The 22,835-nt window shown below is 41.9% G+C and overlaps 1 protein-coding gene across 1 annotated transcript; it reads left to right on the forward strand.

Moving 5' to 3' along the window:
* Nucleotides 1-961: 961 nt before the first annotated feature.
* On the forward strand, nt 962-17,364 carry LOC108649292 (uncharacterized). Its single transcript, XM_089263759.1, has 4 exons — nt 962-1,809; nt 7,673-7,991; nt 13,390-15,325; nt 15,591-17,364. Exons 2-4 carry the CDS (start codon nt 7,920-7,922, stop codon nt 16,325-16,327), a joined length of 2,745 nt encoding a protein of 914 aa, XP_089119885.1. The 5' UTR covers nt 962-1,809; nt 7,673-7,919; the 3' UTR covers nt 16,328-17,364.
* Nucleotides 17,365-22,835: the final 5,471 nt, after the last annotated feature.

The raw sequence follows: 22,835 nt of genomic DNA on the forward strand, positions 1-22,835 counted from the left end.
GCTAAGGTGACATGAAATTTTGAAATTTGTATTTCCGTTAAAGTGGTGGTGGTCGATAAATTGAAATTAGGGCGTTCGCAGCTAGCTTAACGCAACTCAAACTTGCGCGTGCAGCCAACTTCATGTAATGCCCATGTACTTAACAGAAGCATGTTAAGCGAGTTAACAGCAAAGCCGTGTGTTAAGCTTCAAAAAGCTTTCGTGCAGTTGAATTGCGAGCACGAACATTGCGTTTCTGCTGCTGACCGTTGGTCGAGCATAAAGCTTACACGAAGCCGACTCTTTGTTTGTGGAACGAAGTGTCCATTCTTTTCTGAGCTGAAGCTTGTGGGCTGCTTTGATGTTGATCCGTAAAAGCTGTTGTCACTGTGATTGTTGCTGGGCTTCTGCTACTCTAGCAAATCAAAGCTAATCAACACATTGTACGGTGGTTAATTATGTTAAGTAGGAAGTGCTGAGGCTATAGATTATATTTGGTGTTACAGATATTTTGGTTGACTTAACTGTATTGGTAAATATATAATATTAGCATACTTAATGTTAAGCTAAAGCTCGTTTGATAGAAATTTTGCAGTTTTTAGCTTAGTTTAATGTAACTCTAGAGGATTGCGATTAAAACGAAACAAACTAAAATTGTACTCTCTTAATATTTTTTGTAAGCAGTAATAACATTGTCTAATTGTAAATTATGATAAATATGCCTCTGTTCTGCACACTGTGCGACGACTGCCTGTGAATGGCTGTGTGCCTATGTGTGTGATTGCATGTGCGTCTGTATGTGTTTGTACTTGTGCTTTTGCCTTTCTTGTGCTCTGTTGTTGTTGTATTTGCCTTGGCACTTGGCGGCGACTGCGACTGGCTCTGCCTCAGTCTCTGCTGGCTGGCTCACTCCGTCTCTGCTGGCACGGCTCGGCTCGGCTCTACTCGGCTCTGCCGCTGCCTCTGTCTCTGTGTCTGGTGTACTCTGAGCTTTTGGCAGCCTTCTTGGGCGCTAGTCAGCAGCGAGCACTTATCAGTTTTCTGATCGCTGTGGGAATTCAGTTAATTGTGGACGCTGTAGCAAAACGGACGCACGGCACAACCTGCATAAAAAATAAACATTTCGAATTCGAACGCGAACTCGAACTCCATTCTCGAACATTATTTGCTGTTGCCGCCGCTGCGTTTGTCGCGTGAAAGTCATTTGCCACCAGGCACTGCCGCCTTCCCCACTGGCCCTAAGAAAACCACTTAGAAGTTAGAAGTTTCCCCCAGAGACTCTGTTAGCCCAAGCACAGCTGAAAACATATTTAAGGACCGTACTAAAAACTCATCGAGAAATATTTCGTATACGCAACGTTCTCCGACAGTGCAATCCAATTTCGACAAAGTCAGTTAAATATTACGTTTTCAGAGTGTGTGAGTGCGGCTAAGATAATTGTACATTGTTATATAAACATAAATAACAACGAACTGTAAAAACTGGTCAAAGAAAAAAAGCAAAAACAAACAAAAATTAATTCCAAAATTAAAACGAACAGCCATAAACAAATCGTCATAAAAATAAAAAATCGTACACATATAGCGCGCGCCAATATTGCTCCAATTCAAAACGGCTTAGCAACAAATGCACTGAACACCATCAACAGCAACAACAACAACAATACGGCTTGCCATATAGAAAGCCCAGCAATCAAATACAAATAATCAACTTCAATAGCAGCGACAACAACAACAGCCACAGCACGGGATTAAAAACCCAGCTACAACCACTGAGAAAACAAACAAACAACAACAACAAGAACCACAACAAATGTGGTGGGTGCATTGGTAAGCTCAGTGGGTAAAAAAAAGTAACGGTTAATACATACAAAAAAAAAAAAAAAAAACTTTGAAATTGGCCAAAACGTTTTTTGTTTTTTTTTTTTTGCTTTTAATTTTTTTTTTATGCGCAAACGCGTTTCTTATGCTTAGCATTTTTTGCTTAAGTTTTTATTGCTGCTTGTACTCCAAGTACTTTTTTTTTTTTGCCAAGTTTTAATTTTTGCTGCCTTGCTCAACGTTTGGTTTTTTTCTCTGCTGCTCTCGTACATTTTGACGGCTATAAAGTGGATTTGTCTTCAATTGTGTTTAGAAATCTGCACGGCCCAAAGCCAAAGCCTAAGCCGAAGCCAAAGCTGAAATTGAGGCGAAAAAAGCGACTGCAGCGACTGCTCTGAAAATATGTCGGCCAAAAAAGGTGCAGAAAAAAAGGCATTCGAAAAAAGCAAAAACAAAATAAATACCCATTGATTTGCGTCAAGGTCAGCGATGAAAGTGTGTGTGCCAGTGTGTGTGTGTGTATGTGAATCTATGTGTATTGCTGGTGCTACTACTGCTGTGCTTTACAGTTACCCTTTGTGGCATGCATTAGCCATCAAAATCGATTGAAAAGCCTTTTGTCTCCCGTTTTGATTGACGGGCGTGTAGATCAATTTTGATTGAGCAGATGTTTATCTCACAGTTTCCCATCGATTGCCGCAATGTCCGTTGCCTGTTGTTTGAGTGTATTTTCCCCCAGCCGCCACACCCCCCGCCCCACTGATGGACAAATGAGCTGTTACGCAGGGCTTGTCAAATCGGGCGACGTGCAACTATAATTTAGTTTAATTTTGGCCCAGCTGTATTGTTATTGTGACGCCCCAATCTATTACCGACTTGTTTGTCATAATTAACGGCTTAATGTAATCGAGTATTGCGTCTGAGACTGTGCTGGTGCTCACGGGACGGTCATTTGGTAAATCAATTTGTAATTTTTCTGCAGCTTGTAGGGGCTTCAACATTATCTTGGTATATTACCCATTAAACATTGTTTAGCTTGAGAAAAACTGAAATCCCTCAATTTATATAAGCTCATGTACATTATTTCTTAATTTAGAATTGTGTATATGATAATATTGAATTTGCTTAAAAATAAAATAATTTTGGTCATACTTCGCGCTTGGAATTCTATATAGCTAAATCAATCAATCACTCTTCTAAATATATTCACTCGTAGCTTAAAGGCATTTCAACTCAAATTACTTTGCACTTTCTTATTTGGCCAACAGCCCAAGCGAATGACTGACAACAAACAATTAAACAAATTCATAAACAATTTGTGTAATTCATGCGCTGCACATTCTATGCCACATTGCAAAACGTCAGCAGCCCCATTGCCAAACTTAACTCGTTCAACTATTTTAATACAAATTATTATTAAAAGCTTAATTGCACACTTCGAAATAGCAACAAAGATAGAAGCAGCAGCAGCAGTAGTAGCACCAACTGAGCTTTGGCCAAAACAATTAACGCCGCTAAGCAAAATTAACAAATTGTCTGCAATGGCTGCCAACAGTAGCAAATGATAAATATATAGTCGCATATATAAATGCATATATAGATACATATACATATATATACAAAAAAAAAATAAACCTGTTGCACTATTTGTATTTTGTTTGGTCTGAGCCGCGATTACACGTATATGACAGTAATTATGATGATAAAACCACTGGGTATACTTGCTTAAGCAGAGAGTGCTAAGTTAAGAGATTCCCTGCATGAAATGGTATATGAAGATAAACGGAGGAGATCAGATATGAAAGAAGAGAATGAGATATACATACATATACATATATTCATTTATAAATAAATATATATATTGTATAATATACATATATCATTATCAGATATTCATATAAGAATTTAAAGTCATATCAAAAGATAAAACAGGCTAGGTTCTGCTGCTCTAGTCTATATAGCCCATTTGAAAATGCCTACTATAGGCACACATGTTTTTCTTTTTAATACCCACAGGGTATATAACAAGTGCAATAAACTTTTAAGAAATTCCATGAAAATATAAACGACTTTATGGTCGCGGCCATTATTTGGTTAAGTTTGCTTTACTTTTGCTCTACAAGCATTTTGGCAGTCAACCTGACAGAAATTTAAAAGAAAACGAGGAAGAAGAAGAAGAGGAACATATATACATATATAGCACATACGCCGTGTGGCCTCTCCCATGGCATGGCATGGCTCGGCTTGGCTTGGCTTGGCTTGGCTTGGCTTGACTTTGAGTCTGTCCGTCCCTCAACTCGCAGTGCGCTACGTCAATTTTCAATGAATTGCAATCGGCATTTGTTTTGCTGCCGCGTCGCGTGTGCTCTCCGTCCGCCTTTGTGGCGAGAATGTTTGACAATTTGTCACATAGTCGAACACTTGATTCCACTTGCGACCCATTTGTTACACACTTTATGTTGTGATTGCGACTTCCATTCGCTTCGATTCGATACAATTCGATTTTATTGTGCTGTCTGTCCCCTGTCGTACTTAGTAGCAATTTATTTATTTGCCTTTGGTTGTGCCTTTGCCTTAGCTCTGCTGTGCTTTGCTCACTTCTGGTTTTAAATCAAGTTTATTAACCGGAATTGCCAGCATTCTATTGTGGCCCGCTTCATTTGCCATTGCTTTTCTGGGCGTATCTATGGCAATCGATTAGCATTCTAATTTATATACTAACTACTCCAATATTGCACAAATTTGACGCCAATGGGCATACACGACGATATCAAACGGGCCAAGTGCAAGACCAAGAGCAAGAGCTAGACCCAGTCCCATTGCCAATTGGCATACGTACATATGTATGTATGTGTGTAGTTTCTTGACTTGCTGTCAATAAAACAAATATTATTAATAATTGCAACTACACTCTATCGATACTCCACTCCCACAACATTCCCATGACACGTTGGCTTACGGTTCTCTCATTGCCTGAACCCATTACAAATGGGTGACAAATTATTTAGCTAGGAAAGGGTTTGTACATATGTAAATAATTCTCATTTAATTCCTTGATATTATTAATTAATATCGAGAATAAAAGAAAGTGAGTGACTTTATTCCGATGTTTTCAATAATATATTCCTACAGTCGTAATATTCTAATTTAAAATCGAGAATAAAAGAAAGTGAGGGAATTTATTCTGATGTTTTCAATATATTCCTCAATCGGTATATAATTTAAATGCAGAATCAACAAAGATCACAAGTTTCAGAGATAATGAGAATTAGTTTAGCTTAGATCATGTTTTCAACAGCATGCCAAATCATGTGGCTCTATCAAAGATATGTTAAAAAAGCTACATTTAGAGCTATAAAATAAAAAACAATATCACGAAAATTTCTGAAGAAAATATCTTCAGTTATCTATTTTAGTGACAATCAAATAATATTTACGTTATTTTTGGGAATTATTAATTAAAGGCAGAAATAAAAGCCTAGCTCTTATAATACTTCATTCTGAATCATAGTGCAAAGACAGAAAATGATGCGAAACCAGAAGAGTTCAAATTAAACAGCATGAGGCATATGTGATGATGATGATGTGTGTGCGTGTGTGTCTGAGGGTGTGTATGTGTGTGTTTATGAATGTGAAATCAGCGAAAAAAGTTTATTGAACCTTTGAATATATTCTATTTGCCTCTACCCGCTCTATAACTAAAAATGTAAATATATATATTTTTAAAAAATCAGAGTAATATTAGTTCATTTACATAGATCTTCATCACTTTTATTGAATTTACCGTATTAATCACGTTTTGTGCCTGAAGTGAAGTCATGCATGAACTCAGTGTTTATGTCAACTAAATAACTTTGAATTTAACTAATACTAATCAATTATTATTACTTATATAATGACAATCTCTGCGGTTTTTGGCGAGTTTAGATGATTTTCATAGACACACACACACACAATATATATTTGTCTAAAGTTCAAACAAGTTATTGTCGGGCAAATATTGCATACACTTTGTTGTTTTGGCCTTAAGGCTAGCCAGTTTACAGCTGATGCCGTCCGATCTGTAGCTGGCTACATTTCTGGGTCTGATATGGGTGCAGCTTCAAACCGAACTGTCCAGTTTAGTAAGTGAATATGTGCACAGAGGTCGGAGAGTGCAGCGGATGGCGCCCGGCTGCTAGATAACAGCGACCTTAATGTGCTGTTGATTAGTACTTTTACTTTTCGCTCTGGGCTCAGTTACAGTTACACACATACACACACACACGCACACACGCCCAACAACGCAAAATAGCTTAAAAACTGGCTGCCTGTCAAGCTGTCAAAGATAACGAAGCTACGAAGAAATGCGTCACAAGTGGCCAGACGAGTAGCGAAGAATGAGAATCGAAGACAAGAGGCGAAAGAGAGGAGAAGGAATTTCCATAAGTAACAGTTGGCCGTTGTCTAATTAATTAGCCAGATTTAGACTTTTTTTTTGGCTTCTTGGTTGGCCAAGAAACTTTCGTTTTTAATGAGCTGAATTCTGGCCATAAACATTTTGTTTAGCTGCGCACCGACTGACTCGAATTCCTGGATAATTAAAAGCCATTGAACGCTCGGCGGCCCAAAGCTCTGACTATGAGTAATTATATGGCCTGTGAAGAAGTCTTGATAAGAATTAGAACTGGTTTTATGAACTGGCTAGGCTACTGTTGCCTATGTGTTTTCGGCCAAATAACTATTTTTAGTTTACTATTATTATTATTATTATTATGAAGTTGTTGTTGACTTGGCTTAATTACAGACTTGGCTTAGCGGAAATGCCTGCTAATTGCTTTGGGGGGGCTTTAATGAAATTAAGCTATGACTATTAAAGCATGCATAAAGGGCGCCAATTGGCAATAAAAATCAGCTAAAGGCTAATGTGCGCCACTGGCAACAGATTTGGCCAACATACAATACAATGCACGAGCCCAGACAAGCCGAGCCAAGTCAAGTGAAGCCAGTCTCAATGACATGCCAATTGTTGTGTGGCTATCAAAATATTTGTCATTAATTATAAATATGTTGAAATCGCTAAGAAACAGCTTAGCCAAGCTTAGCATCTGCTCGATCTTGGGCTGGGACTGGGGCCAGAGGCTGGGACTGGCTGTGGCTGTGGCTGCGACTGCGACTACGACTACGACTGGAACTGCTGCAACTTGTTGCGACTTGTTGGGGCTGCTGGCTGCCCCACCGTACCGCACCCCACCGCACCGCACTGCGCCAGACAAGTTCAATGATTCTTTCAGCCGTGACTCAATCGCATTTGGCAACTCGCAAAAATTAGCTGCAAATGCTCAAATATTTCTGTCCGTTTCGCTGGCTACACTCGCTGCTGGCAAGTGTGAAATGCACCTTGACATTTGAGTGTGTCTCTCCTCAACTGCCTCCCTTTCCATAAACGCAACTCGTATTGATTACCGATCGCCATGAATTTGTTTTGCCTGGCTAATGCTAATGTTGATGCTAATGCCTGGCAATAACTTTTGCAAATTATGCATCATTTTGCAATATTAATGTTCCCTCCTCCTACAAAAAAAAAAAAAACTAATTTCGCTTTATGAATCGTTTAGTAAGCGCTAAACTCTTTACTAACAGTAGTATATATTAAGTCTTTCGTTATTTGGTTGAAAAGATTTAGCAGCTGTTATGTTTCTATAGCTATACTATATTCAACATTTGGCTAATTTTGAATCCCACTTATATGCATATATATGCTTTAAAGGCCAATATATAAAATTCTTTCTTAATTAGCTTTGTTTAAAATCTACTTTAGCTTTATCAGTTTAACATATTTGTTTTTCTATAACAATTAACTTAATTGCTTGCTTCTGTTCTTTAATTTCAGTGATTAACAAGTCACATACCACACCAGCACACACACACACACGCACGCACACAGAGATCACACACAGGAGCGCCAAGAGTTCTTTTCAGTATGATTCAACTGCAGACAAGACAAACGGCCAAATGATTCATCTGTCGCGCAAAGAAAGTGAACATCATTAAGAAGTCGACAAGAACAAGAGACGAAATTAAAGCGACCAATTAAAGTGGAGTCTCAGCCTCAGCTGCAGCCGACGTAGTCCCAGTGGATGTTACAGAACCGAATCAACGACGGCATGGCACACTTTTGCTGGTATCATAAATTGGTCTTTTTGCTGTTGGTAAGTTGTTCGTTTGTAATTGGCTAAGATCATTAAAGTATGAATAATTAATTGAAGAACTAATTGAAGACTTTATTTGTGAGTGGGTTGTTGAACCTAAATCCGTATGAATCGATTTATGAATCAGGGAATGCAACTGTATATGTAGATTACATTGCAAAAATGAAAGAATTATGAATTGTTTTTTAATGTTCTTGAAGCCATACATTAGTGGGTAAGAATGCAGAGAAAATCTCCATCGTGGAATCGAAAACTTGATATTTGAACAATATATGTAAAACATCTACCCTCATTTAGTTAAACGTTTATGTTTTGTGGATAGCTCTACAAGTCGTATAAGAACTCTAGAGCTACATACTATAGATTTTTCGATAAGTTTATATACGTATATCGATAAGTTTAGAGGAAGGATTTGCGATTCTTGCCAATAAATCATTGTGGAGTTTAGCTTCTGCAACAAAAAATCATTAAATCATTTGCCGATTTAGTTAAGGTATCACGCAGTCGGTCATACTCATATGTATTTCTTCTCTGTTGTCGATAGTTTTCCCTTTCAATCAACTCGATTGTGTTTGCTCGGTGTCATTTCTCGTACAGTTTTTTCTCACATTGTCGGCTAACCAAATAGGCTAATAGTTGAGCTCCACCTTAACATGGCTAACGAAACACGATTATAAACACCAATTAATTAAGGGTACATCCAGTTATATAGCCAGAGATCGCTATACCCATTAAGCGAAGATATACGCGAGCCGTTGTTAGCTATCCAAGCCAACTAGTTTCTCAGCCACATATATGTATGTATTTAAGCCGTGCGACGTCTACACGATTCTCGACATTGAACTTTAGAGATGGATGGATGGATGGTATGCGAGCTGTTGTCTGATTCTGGGGAATGATTTATTACGCATATGAGGCAGAAATGAATGCGGGAGCATATACATATGCACATAGAGGCACGCAAACGATTCGAATTGGCCAACCCTTTGAGTTAACACGAATGAGTATTGGATGCATGCAGTTGGCTTTATGGCGTGGCTAACAGAGTCCCATTACAGCGTCTAATGGCTTCAACATAAAATTGCAATTGCAGTTGATGTTGCAGTTGCAGTTGCAGTTGCACATGAGCTCAAATTGCTCACTTGGCCAATTGGTATAGAAAAATATATGGATTAATTGCTGGCTATAATGGTGTCTGCTTTCGACTCGGCCCGCATTTATTGGCCCAAATCATCATCATGATGATGATGATCATAGTCATAGACAGCAATGCGAATGCATTTTTATTAGTATTAATTTGTGTTGGTTAATGCTAATGTCTGCTATGGCTGCAACAAACGCTGAATCGACTGCCCGCTGGCCACAGACACAGACACAGACACAGCTGATTGTGTGCGAATGTGAAGTAAAACTAAAGTAATGCTGGCTAAAAGCAACTTAACTACGGCATAAGCCAGGCTAAATAATTGCACGCGATTCGAGTGCGGCTATGCGAAACTGAAACTGAAAACTCAAATACTCAAAACAGAGAACTGAAAACTCAAAACTGAACTAAAACAGCAATTGGCGCAGTCGCAGTCGCAGTCGCTGCTGCAGTCGATGACGCTGGCAATTTGCAAATTATGCGCAGCGGGCGGGACGTTGATTGAGGATGCAGTGCGGGGCGGGGCGGGGTGTGCTGCTGTGGTGCAACAACATTCTAAAGCGCCAGCTTTTCAGCTTTTCTCTCATATAGAGCAGTACTTAGATGTGTGCGTATGTGTGTGTGTGTATGCTCTGATATGCATATGACGATTAGCGCACAAGTATATTGTATGTAGAATAGTGTAGCGCTGGCAGGAGTAGTTTTGTTTGTATTTGTTGTGCTGTGTAATTAATAAATGTGTGTTATTATGACAGAAGCGGAGACTGACTGAGCTGAGTGCTGACTGCAATTGGGCTCGGGGTTGGCATTGAGCGCCCTAATGCGGGGCCGAAGATCGATGTTGCGATTTAATGGCAAGTCATACGATGCCTGGCTACAAGTGGCAAGTGGCAACGGGCGACTGGCAAGTGGCAAGCTGCCAATTGCAACATATTATAAACAGGCAGCGGGTAGCGGGTGGTGGCTGCAATTAAACAATGGCCGCTTGGCAACAGAGCTCAGCTGACACATTCACATTGTGGCAACTGCTGCTGGTGCTGCTGGAGCTACTGCTGCTGCTCCTTTCAACGCCCACCACAAATGCCTCGGGCCACAATCGTTGCAGCCACACCACAATAAACGTATATGCGGACAGGCCAATTCTTGTTGCATGCTGCCCGTTTTTTGACCAGATGAATTTTGATAAAACACAAAAACAATAAAAACAAAAACAGAAACATGCACCGAAAACTTTTCATTATTATAGCCTGGCGACTTTTTCCGCGTTTGCCGCTCTATGCAAATCTGCTGAGCGCTCTGTGTGTGGCCAGTTCGTGTCTTGAGTCATTCGTTTGTGTTTTTATGCAACCGCATAACGGCGTTTGCAGCACGTCAATCAACCGGAGACGCCTAATTGATTAGCTGCTGCGCTGAGTGACTTTTAATGTGGGCACTTCCGAAATCTACATATTAAAGCCAAGCATCAGCTGAAATACCTATCCAAAATTGAAACTGAAATTGAAACTGAGCTTAAATTGAAAGCGAAACGCAATTGAAATTGACAACAACAACTTTTGAAGAAGGGGAGCAGCTGGGCAATAAAAGCCGAATCATAAAAGAACTTGTTCGCCAGATCTCATTTCAGTCTATTTGATTTGTTGCCGTCTCGTTGGATGCTTGTGGCTAATTAAATTGGAAGGTTCTGAAGCGGCACTTGAAAGTCAATGGAGCTGCCGTATGAGACGCTAGACTCACACTCAGTGCGCTGAGTGCGCTCATTAAGCCGTGATTATTGCTTAATTGTTCGATGTCTAACAACAGTTCTATTGATTTGGCTAACGCGGATATCTCATTGAGTTTCACCGACAGCGTTTAGAATTTCAAAAGACCAATTTAAGCGCCCATTTCTGTGTAAACTCAACGTGGCATTTGACACTTCCGCTAAGTTGACAGCCGTGAAAATTGTCAACGCTGTTGTGAAAGGTCCAACAATTGAATGATAAATGATAAACGATAAACGATAAACGCTAACTGGATCGCTAACTGCCACCTAAGTGCAAAAGAATGTCTAACAGGATTAACAATTTGCCAATGGCCAGAAAACTGAAATCACAAATCACAGCCCTGATAAATCAATCAAGATTAATGCCCAATAATTGCCTATCTATTTTTGGGTGCAAACGCAAACACACACGCTAACACTAGCCTGAACGCATTTCATTCATTCATTCATTAAACTCACAGTGGCACTGACCAGTTGGTTCAAGTAACTCGCCACAATGAAAAGGAATGCCACAAGCACATTCTCACAATCTCACAATCGCAATCGCAATGCCACACAAAAAGTTTGTCTTTTAGTATATATTTAGAACGTTTCATGGTGTCCAATTGGCCAGGCGATGTACATACACACATACATATGTATATATAAGTGTGACAGTGGTTTTTGCTCAGCTAACCTGAGCCCTTTTGGGCCCATTGTTCGGTGGCTGCTCGCATTGTTATTAACTTTCAGCGATTTGTGTGTCAATGTTAAATGCTCATTCACTGCCCGCAGCACAAGTACCACCAGCAGCCGCAGCCGCAGTTACTTCTGCAATTTTAGACATAAAAGGCAAGGCGAGCCGCCTCACTGGTGACTAACACACAACTGCCAAACGGGTAACTGGCAACTGGCAACTGGCAACTACCAACTGGCCAGTCGCCCATTGGCTGCCTCTGCGCCTGTTTACACTGTAATTTTAGCACATGTGCGAAGGTGTTTTGCTTGCTCTAATGCTGTCTGCCAGCAATTGTTAGATTGAATCGCTTAAATATGATCTAGAAATGTTTAGTTTTAAGCCACAACAACAACAGCAACAGCAACAGCAACAACGGCGGCCGACTGTCGCCCACTCAATTTCATTTGTTGTTGGTTTTGTTGCACATCGCTGCGCTCTCAAGCTGTTTGCATTTATGCTCAAAAAGCTGCCGGATGTTGTTGTTCTTGCCTATTTACTACATATATATAATTATATATATAAATATGTAAATATGTATATCTATAAAGTTATATAATAATTATGTTATTATTTTATAAATTGTTTTGCATGCAAAAAAAAAAAATCATAAAATTTATTGTATTTTTTTTCTTTTGTGTTTTCAATTTGCGCCTTTCCAATCGCATTTGATTTTATGACCTAGCCGTGTTTTATGTGCTTTATCTCGATTACAATTAGTTATGCTGATTTCGCCAAATGCAATAAATACGCTTTACACTGTTGACGTCGGTTGCAGGGCAAGTTCGTGTCCTAAGTCTTTTGTTTTTGTGAGGTGTTGAACGTCTGCGAGAGGGCGGCATTTGGAGCTGCATTCATTTGATTTATGTCTGGCTCAAGCACAGTATATGCACTAGACGAGTTCATTGAAAGCAAATCATATTTTATGAGTAAGCGGAAGGTCAAAGCTAAATTGTTAGTAATCGCTAATGGTTTTGACCCAATAATAGTAATAATAATTATAGCAACAAAGCTTTTGAAATCTTGTTTTTATGCTAATATCCTTAACGAGTCATGCTAGTATCCAGCTGTTAGCCTGACCTTTATGTTTGGGTTTTCCCAAAGATTCACCGTCGTCTAGGTAAAGAAATTCGATTCTCAAGCTGAGTCGCTGATATTGTGGCTTTTACTGAACCAATCGAGTTATGTTCGTCTTAAAAGAGAGTAAAGTCGTTTAGCTAAAGACTTTTAAATGGGATTTGTTGTATTAGACCATAATCAAATCGATAATCTCATAAGTAATGCTTCGAGCAGCAGTAAATTCAAAGATATCGACGCTTGATATGAGCTACACAGGTTGCAAAGCGATAGCTGAATCGATTGTAATTCATTTCCATATAGTCTTCATTAGCTGCCAATTGCACCCACCTCAGCATGCCAGTTGTCAGTTAATTATGACACCGTCCTGCTGTTTACAAGCCCCACAAGCCAGAGGCACTTCAAACGCCGCCGCGGCAGCGCATTCCACTGATGTCTTAATAAACCCAATACATTATTATTCAAATGTCATATGGAGCTGGCAAGAAGACATTCGCGGCACACATAAGTGGCTGTCCCTCTCTCACAATCTGCGGATCAAATGATGTTTTAATTGCGCAAATTTATAAATAGATCGCTGAGATAAGCTGGGCAGGGTAAATGCATCATGCGCCGCTTGATTAGCATAAAAATCGCATTGAAGCGAAATGTGAAGCAATTGACACGAACATAACTAAATCATTTCCATTTCAACTTGCAGATGTTGTGCTGCGGCTATGCGCGACCAGCCCCAGCCCCAGCACCAGCACCCGCCCCCGTTGCGGGCAGGCAGAGTGAGCTCATTGCGGGCAATGAGTTTCTCAAGCTGTTCCTCGATCACGACGAACAGCAGCGCAGCCTGCACAGCGATGAGGAGCTCGAGGGACCAGCTGCCGGCCGCCTGAACAGTGCCAGAAGCTTGGAGCACAAGACGCGCTACCGCAACGCCAATGCGCAGCACCAGGCGGACGCGGAGGGCAAGCAGGTCGTCAAGCTGGTGACCACAGGCAGCAAGATTGTCTTTCTAGAGGATGCGCCCGGCTCGTCGTCGACCACAAAGCCAAAGTCCGGCGATGAGGTCAAGGTGGTCGCTGTCAGTGTTAGCTCCTCCAGCAAACGTGGCAGCCGCATCAGCCGCACCCAGCCGCCCGCCTTCAAGCCCGCTGCGACGCACTCGCACCGAAGCAGTGCGCCAAGTGCAGCTGGCGTTGATTTTGTCAATCGCTCGCACAAGAGCGAGCTGTCCATTGAGGAGACTGAGCCACGCCTCGCTGCCGATGTCATGGACGCGGAAAGCGACTCGGTGAACAGTGCCTCCAATATACAAAACGTTTTGGCGGCGCCATTGCTGGCAGCGGCTGCCTCCAGTCGCTCCAGTTCAGTGGCGTTTCGTGGCAGCTCTGTCCCCGGGCGAAATGCCACGCGCATAAATCAGAGAGCAAACGATCCGGAGTCGGCGTCAGAGGCGAATACCCATGAGTCGGTGGGTGATGACAAATTGCTGCCGTTCCAGACGGTGATCTATCACGACACAAAGCAGGGTCACGGACCCCAGTCAAGATCAATATCGTACAGCTCCATATCGCAGAACGTGGACGATCTGCATGTGCCGGGCAGCTGGCACCAGTCGGCTGGCATCTTGGCCGAGGCACAGCGCAACGTGAGCGACAGTCTCAAGCCCATGCCGCGTCTCGCCTCCGAGCCATCCAAATTCTATTCTGTGCCATCGAAAATGTACAGTGTTCCATCCAAGTTCTACTCGGAGCCAGCTAAGGTCTACTCAGAGCCCGCTAAGATGTATGGCCAGCCAGAGAAAGTATATTCTGAGCCGGCCAAAGTGTATGGCCAGCCGTCCAAGTTTTACTCAGAGCCAGCGAAGGTTTACTCGCAGCCAGCTAAGGTTTATGGAGAGCCCGCCAAGACCTACTGGCCGCAAACTGTAACAACTGGGACTGGCACCGGTACCGGTACCGGTACGGGTGCTGGTGTAGGTGTCGGCGTCAGTGTCGGAGTCGGTCTCAGCACGACTAGCTCGCCCACCACAACAAGATCGTCAACATCAACAACGGGAGCAACGACAACAACGGCAGCGCCAGGGCCAGCAACTGTGCCACCGGGCGCTGTGGCTCCCACCACCTTTGTGCCCTCGCGTCGGCCAGCGATTGTCTCGCGGATTGCATTCGGCGAGGCGCAAACAACGACGACAACAACCACAACAACGACAAGCAGATCCATGGAATCCCAGAGTGCAACGAGCAGCACGCTGCCCACCGCTAGGCCCAGCACTTGGCAGCACCATTATCACAATGGTCACAATCAGCATCTGCAGCACCACAACCACCACCACCACCACCACAACCACAACCACCAGCAACAGCAGCAGACTGCAACGAGTGCGGGCAATTCGCAGCCGCGTCGTGTACTCTTCAATTTGGATAAATTACCTTATGATTTATTGAATGCACCGCAACCGCAGCCAGCGCGCCATCTATTGGAGCCAATTTTATCAAAGAGTTCAATTCCAAGCGACTACCAGCAACAGCAACATCAACAGCAGCAGCAACATCATCGTCCATGTTGGGAGCAACAGCAACGTCAGCATCCATCACTGTCGCTTCAACATTCTAATCAAAATGCCAAAGGATTGCCCAATAGAGGTGAGTCTTTGCCCAAAACAAATTACACTGTGCTGCAGGTTTAGCATTGTCGAGTAGCGACTATTTAGTTGGGCGTTGCAGTAGCCCGCTGCATGCTGCCATAATTTATGAATCTACAATTAGTCTAACGATCAGATTGGATTCGAGCTTAACCCCAAACGGCAACTCTGCAGCACAGTGTAATTATGAGAGACCAACGCACGTTTAACTAATCTTGAACTTATTCTCTCTATCTGTGTCTCTCTCTCTCTCTGTCTCTCTGTAGATCTAGTCAAGTGTGTTTCCAAATTTGCACACCAGCATGCATCGCCCGCAGCAGCGTCCGGCATTAGCGCCTATTCATATAGTTCCAGCTCCAGCAGCTCATCATCCTCGTCCTCCGCGTCCGCTGCGCCAACTGACGATGAGACCATGTTGCCACACTTTACAACCGAACGCGCCGAGCTCTACACACCGACCCCAGAGCAAAATTACGAAATTGAAGAGTCCGTAAGTGTTATGACAAACGGACGAGCCCACGGACTGCAGGGTGGCAGCAGCAGCAGCAGCAGCAGCAGTGGTGGTGGCAGCGGCGCACTGGTCACAGCCACAACACCAGCCAGTCCAGTGAGCACAACACCAGCAACATCCATTGCTGTCGCCACAACACCAACAACAACGCAATACGGCCGCAATCGTGGCCGAGACCGGGGACGTGGTTCGGTGGTGTACACCGCCAACGCAAATGCCAACGACTATGATGGCGGCGGCGGGGACGAAGATGCTGAGGGCAGGGGCAACGCAGATGAGTCAGATGAAGATAAAGTCGCCTATGTGGTGGAGGGACGCAACTATCGCAAATATCGCGTCGAAGAGAAAACCGACGACGGCTTCATCGTTGGCGAATATGGCGTCGTGGACCACAACGATGGCAACCTGAGTGGCGTGCGTTATACCGCCGACTCGACCATTGATCGTCGTTTGATACAAAAGGCGTTGTTGACATTTCTGAAGCTCAAGTAGTTGCAGTTGCAGTTGCAGTTGCAGTCACAGTCACAGCTGTACTCTGGCCGAGCTGGCCAACCTGACCGAGCTGACCCAACTGCCCCAGCTGCCTCAGCTGCCCCAGCTGTTGCCCCAGCTGCCACAGCTGCACCGGCAATTCATTTCATACACATGTGATCCAAGTCGTATTGTAGTTAGCGTAGCTTAAATTAATATTAACTAGCCTTCATTCATACAATCACAATGACACCAGCTGAAAGTCGCAATCGAACAATCAACTGATTTTTGTCGGTTTAGTTGCTTTGAGTGAAAGGAATATGCCACTTGATTCGCAAGCATTCAGATAATTTAATATCTATACACGATTAGCTAGTTACTAGTTGAGCATCAATAAGTCTGCATCGAATACTCAAAAGCTTTAATATAATTTTTTTTACAGCTTTTTTTACTCTTGCGCCAGCTCTCTGTTTTGTCAACTCTAGTTACTAGCAAATGATCTATCTTATGTGAAAGTATCTATCCGATTTCGCTCGATTAATCTAATCTAATTGAATAACATTTTCAGCTGGTGTCATTGCGTCTTAAGTATTCATAGTTAGATTGTCAACCCACGGCCACAACTCTCTGTCCTACTTTATCCTACATTCCCCCACAGCAAGTGTGCGTGTATTTTGAGCTCTGTGTGTGCGTGTAAGTGTGTGTGAATGTGTGTGTGTGTATGTGTGTTACTCAATTTTATAAATGTTTAGTTAATGTTTTAATTAATTTATTGTAGTTGTTGGTATTATAATTTAATATAAACTTATTTAAACTCTACACTTAAATGGAAACAATCGAAAAATTTTACCTAGCAACTTGCCATAATCTAATTCATATAACCAACTTGGCCGAGTTCCAAATGATTTGGGCCAACAGCACGTAAGCACTTAAATGCATAAACTATCCTAACTAGAGCCTAAGTAACTTGCAATGTGAAAGATTACACGAAAAGTATATACATATACACGTAAAACTAAAAATAAATGAAGTACATCAATAAAGAACACTAAACTGAAGTATATGGTCGATATAATTAATGAGTGCCCCACAGGGGGTTGCTGCAACACAAAGGGGCAAACTGGTCCACGAAATGTAAATAGCCATTAAAAATTGATTAAAAACATGCGGCCAACGGCGATCGGTAACCGACACTCGCGACATTATCATTAAACTTTAATTGATATGAGCAAGTGACAAAGGGATGATGCTTCATTCCAACAGCAACAACAACAACAACAACAAGAGCAAGAACAATCACACAATGGGGACAACGAAATGCGGAAACAGCTAAGGATAAAAGAGCTGAGCATCGGAGGCTCTGACTTTTATAGATGCATTTGGTCAATTAAGAGCCAGTGCTCCAGCCAGTGCCAGTGCCAGTGCCAGTGCCAGAGACAGAGCTCGTTAACAGATCTGTTACAATACAAAAAGCGTAGCAAGTGAGCGGAGCGGATAATGCTGATCATGATGAAGTTGGCCGTTGGCGGGCAAGGGGTAACGGGTAACGGGCAATGGGCAACGGGCCCCATAAATGCAGAACAGGACCTAAAACCAGCATCTGGATCTGTGAGCTGTAAATGCCAGCTGAAGGTCGCTGAACGGCCTTGCTTGCGGTCGGCCGGGCATGTTTGGCGTCTGCGTGTCGTCATTTGGTTTTTATTGCCTCTGAGGGATTGGGAATTGCAAACGGCGAATGCTTGGCCTAAAATAAAAATATTCCACTGATTGCATGCGCCAAGCCGTAGCTATTTATAAATATAGGGCCAGAGGAGCCACAAGAAGACGCAGAAGCAGAAGAAGCAGAAGAAGACAAACGGAGATTGTAGAGCTTTGGTATGTCATCTTATCGCTGGCTAGCAATCAGGGGGCCACTGCCACTCCATCCGTTGCCCGATGCCCGATGGCCCAGCATCGTAGACGCAATCTGTGTGAAACACTATGCACGCTGTGCCCATAAACTTGGCGAAAAGAGAATGTGCCGCACAGATTTTGTTGTTAATGCGAAGAATGCCTGAGCGAGACAGAGAGAGAGAGAGAGAGAGAGAGAGTGAGAGAGGGGCAGATCGACTGGAGTAGGCCCGGTGTAAATGTTAAAATGATGCTGTGCCGTGCCCTCTGCGGTCAGCTGCCTGATGGACAGCTAAGGGAACGGGTTACAGCCTCCTTATATACCGTTGCAACCATAATCTGAACTGTATGCAACTGTGGCAATTACTGCCCCGCGTTGCCCCCTGCTCCTGCCCCTGCCTGGCATGCAGAGTAAACAGTTCTGCTGCGAAAATAATTTACAATGCAACGGCAACAGAACAGTGCCTGCAAAGTGTCTGTGCCATGATGAACGTTGAGCGGGCACGTTTGCTTCGGGGCTCATGCTGGGGATATCTGTGTGGAATCTGTGTTTGGGGGCGTGCGACAGTGCGTGTCGGCCATAAATCTGAAAGCTACACGTTTCTACCTGACTCTGCCAGCTCTGACAGGTTGAATGACGCTGGCAGCACGCCCGCACGTCCTTTTTAGTTGCTTTTTAATGTGGTGGGCGTGGCGCGTGGATTGCCTTTCTGACAGCTCTCTGGCCAGTGCTTGGCTTCATTAAATTGACTTCAGCCTTAGCTTCACCTGCATTCAGCTGTTGCCTTAAGCTTAATTTGTTGCATTTGCAATTTTGGTTAGCTCGATCCGGAGCAAGTGTCCTGCTCGACATGCAGTTAATTGCAATTGCAACTGCAACTAAAACGTTGCAGCTTTTGTGCGCCCCTTTGTTCTGTGCCACATTCATTTTTCATAATTTACGAGCACTTTTATTCAATATTCCAGTCGTTACCATGATCGATCGGGCTTTGGAAATTTACGACATGACATTATAATTGGCCGATTTGTCATTATAATTAGTGAACACGCTCTGCACGCATGCTGGCTGGCTGGCTGGCTGGCTTGTTGGCTAGATGGCTAGCTGGATAGCTGGATAGTTGACCTAGGCGACTTACTTGTGCATGTAGGAGCTCTAAAGGGATTCATTAATTTATGCATAAGATAAACGACTATTTTTAGAAAGGACTCGATGGAAATGTTATAATTTGTTTTTTTTTTTTTGCGTCGTTTATGCATAAAGTAATTTTTTATGCTTATGAAACAGTCTATTGGGCGCCTTAAACTGGTTGCAGTAAATGCTCTGGCAGAGTTTAATATGTGCATAAAATATAATCAATGTGATTCTAAAGCATATTTATTATTCACTTCAGTTATGTATAGAGAATTGTTTGCCATTGGTTTGCCTTTATACTCAGCAGTTTCGATGGAGTGGCGCCATCTATGGATATGTGGCTGCGATTTTGATTTTTCCAACAGCTCGAAAGTATGCAACGATTTTTTCTAATGTTTCTTATTTGCAGTGAGTGCAAAAACTTGTAGTTTGAGAGGAACTGGATAGATATCTGGATTTTATTTATTTATTTATGTTATATATTTAATCTTTTTTAGATATTTTTTTAGAAAATTACTATACTTTAAATAATTAATAAATACTTAAAATATGTATATTTTTAATTAAATATACATATATTTTAATTTACATATTAATATATATTATTTTTATTGAATTCAAGACAGCCTATTTTGAAAAGCGCTTTAAATAAATAAATAGGGAAGACTTCATAGCTCTTGACAGACTAGATGGCACCACATAATCCGGGTAAAATTTGGAATCGCATTAGGTGCTCCGAAACATCTCTTAAAATTTCAGAGAATACTGCATTCGTAGAGGCATATCGTACCGGAAATGCGAACTAAAATTACCAAAAGTCATGAATCAGGCAAAAAGTTAATTCAAGAAGAAAAAACGAAGAAATTATAAATACCTCAAGCGGTAACACGGGCCACATGTGCAAACAAACAACAAAAAGATTGCAAATCATTGCAGGTCCTCAGAGCTGGAGAGTGCAACTGCAGGCAATGCCTTGTGAGTACATGTATATGGAGCATAACTAATTGTGCGCACAGCAATTAGCAGGAAATTTATTTAAGACTCAACACTTTACTAATCTGCAAGTGTCAAGCGGTGGAAGCCTGCCGCCAGGACAACGAGCAACCGCACCACACAATCATAATGATGATGGCAAGGGAGTTGACGTAGGCAGATCGTCAGACTGTCTGACTGGTTGGCTGACATTCAGGGTTGAAGTGTGCGTTCCGAGTAAAGAGACGCAGCACCAGCATAGAGCATACGGCTGAAATCAGAATTCGCTCGAACTGCAAGGGGTTGACTCAGACAGGGAATAGGGGCAAGGAGACAGGCGACAGGAGCAAGAAGCAGGGACCTGGCTGCCGGTTGCCTGTTGCCGGTTGCTGGTCGGTGCGATGACAACAGGTCTTTCAACGGGCATTGGCTCAACAATGTGTACTCCTTGAGCAGTGCCTTTGTGTGCTACCTTTTCGCATAATGAAATATAAGTACTGCCATAAGACGTTTGATATCAAAGGACATTCGATCGGGCATGCAACATGCGCTCATTGTCTACGCTGTTGGTTGTTGTTGTCATTTTGTTAAGCGTTTTTTTCGTACTAATGCCAAAGATTACATGTTGATCTCGCATATCTTTCATCTTGACGGTAGATGGAGCTGGGTCGTGCGTGCTTCCCACGTCGCTGACATTCGATACGAGCCGAAAACTGAATTCGAAATCAAAATGCCGTCAGTCAGTTGCGCGGCGAAAGTCATGACAATGCATTAATTAGAATCGTTCTAAAAAAAAAAAGAAGAGCGAACAAATAAAATATTAATTCATAGAGCGTTCCATACTGGCACTGATAAACAGATCTTAGCTGAAATCTAGATAAGGCTGTTGACAAGTTTAGCATCGCTTCTTTGGTAGTCAATTGTACCCACGCATGATCGAAAATCGCAGATAAGACATGCCCAAGACCCGGTCCATTCATCAGGCAGTTAGCGCTCTTGATGAGGGTTCATTTCATAATTGAAACAAAAAACATATTGCGCATGCGCACTCCAATTCCAGATCCATGCCAGATTGATCGCAGGTTCATTCACTTGTTCGATTCAGGAAAAGGCCCATAGAAATTGAAATGTCTAGCGAAAACCCTTTTTTCGGGCCAGCATGTAAGCATCCATCCTTTCACCGTATAAGCATGCTGAAAAGAACATTTCGTGGAAGTTAATTCTAATATTTTCGCTATTTATTCAACTATCTAACTATTCTGTGCGTCTTTTTGTTAGAAATCCTAGAATATCTCCCGCATGATTGCTCCGATCGATTGAATCACTTGTCGAGCGCCCCCATTTGTTCCTTGTTTGTTATTTTATGCTCTCTGCCTTTTGGGGGCTACTCGAGTGTGGAATCAATTGTTATATTAAGTTGGCAGTTAGCGCATCAGGTGCCGTCGCATTATTGTGCAGGATAATATGTCTTGAATTGCTTTCGTTTTGTATTCGATTTCAATCAGCCATGTATCCCTGAGTGGAAGCTCACATTGGCCCTAGCTCTGGCATTGGCATTGGCTCTCCCACGGCCTAATTAATTGTTCTGATGATGAGTATCACAAGATATCTAGGGGTAAGGCTAAGGTTAATGATCTCTTACAATGTGAGACCATTGAACTCTATTACTCTATTCTGTAAATCAACGTATAAAAGTAAATCTGTACATAGATGAATGTACTCTATTACTCTATTCTGTAAATCAACGTATAAAAGTAAATCTGTACATAGATGAATGTAAATATATACATATGTATGTATGTAAAAGAGTAAATTAGCAATGAATTCAAATATTCAAGTTTGTATCTTTAGAGTAACCAAATTTTTTTTGAATGTTAAAAGTATTTTTTGTGTGTTTATCTAAGAAATGTCAATGATTAAATTTAGTGACAAGTATAAAAATAATTGAATAACCAGGACAAACAATTTTATTCATCTACATACAGTATGATTTAATGTACTCTATAATTTTTCTCTAGCTTGATTCGGCATTAAAATTTCATGGAGGTCTGAAATATTGTAATAATGAGCAAATTATAAATCATGTTTTTTTCTCTAATAATACAGAGGAAAATTAGATCAAGGAGATTGAGTGGAAAAGGCAATATGAAGTAAGCATTCTTCTAAGACAATTAAATGAATTAATATGGCAAAGCATTGTTTTATTTTGTATTTAAAAACTCTATCAACGTCGGATTCTAAGTATCGAAGAGATTTAACTACAGCTTCCTTGTATCAATATGTGCTGTGTTTCTTTTTTTTCGCAATCAGGTTACCTATGGCATTTATATCAATCGAGTTTGCCGACTTCCTGCTACAGTACTAATCAGGCTTTGTTATGTTAATCGAATCAAAGAAAGTTACCGCTGCTAATGCAACTATCTAACGATCTAAGGATCTGTAAAGAAACTAGTTTTTGCGACACTTTTAGCTGGAAAGCTGGTGGGCGGAATAGTAGATGTCTATCATTGCTGGGCAAGTGAAAAGACAAACACA

This window comes from Drosophila navojoa, chromosome 2 (genome assembly GCF_054131105.1).
Source record: "Drosophila navojoa isolate 15081-1374.11 chromosome 2, UAZ_NAV_1.0, whole genome shotgun sequence".
Lineage (NCBI taxonomy): Eukaryota > Metazoa > Arthropoda > Insecta > Diptera > Drosophilidae > Drosophila > Drosophila navojoa.

Bases quoted from the DNA above. Each gene is read 5' to 3' on its own strand.
- LOC108649292 (XM_089263759.1), top strand. From the start codon at position 7,920: ATGTTACAGAACCGAATCAACGACGGCATGGCACACTTTTGCTGGTAT. The intron at 7,992-13,389 runs GTAAGTTGTTCG...TTCAACTTGCAG, and splicing joins AATTGGTCTTTTTGCTGTTG to ATGTTGTGCTGCGGCTATGC. The intron at 15,326-15,590 runs GTGAGTCTTTGC...GTCTCTCTGTAG, and splicing joins CAAAGGATTGCCCAATAGAG to ATCTAGTCAAGTGTGTTTCC.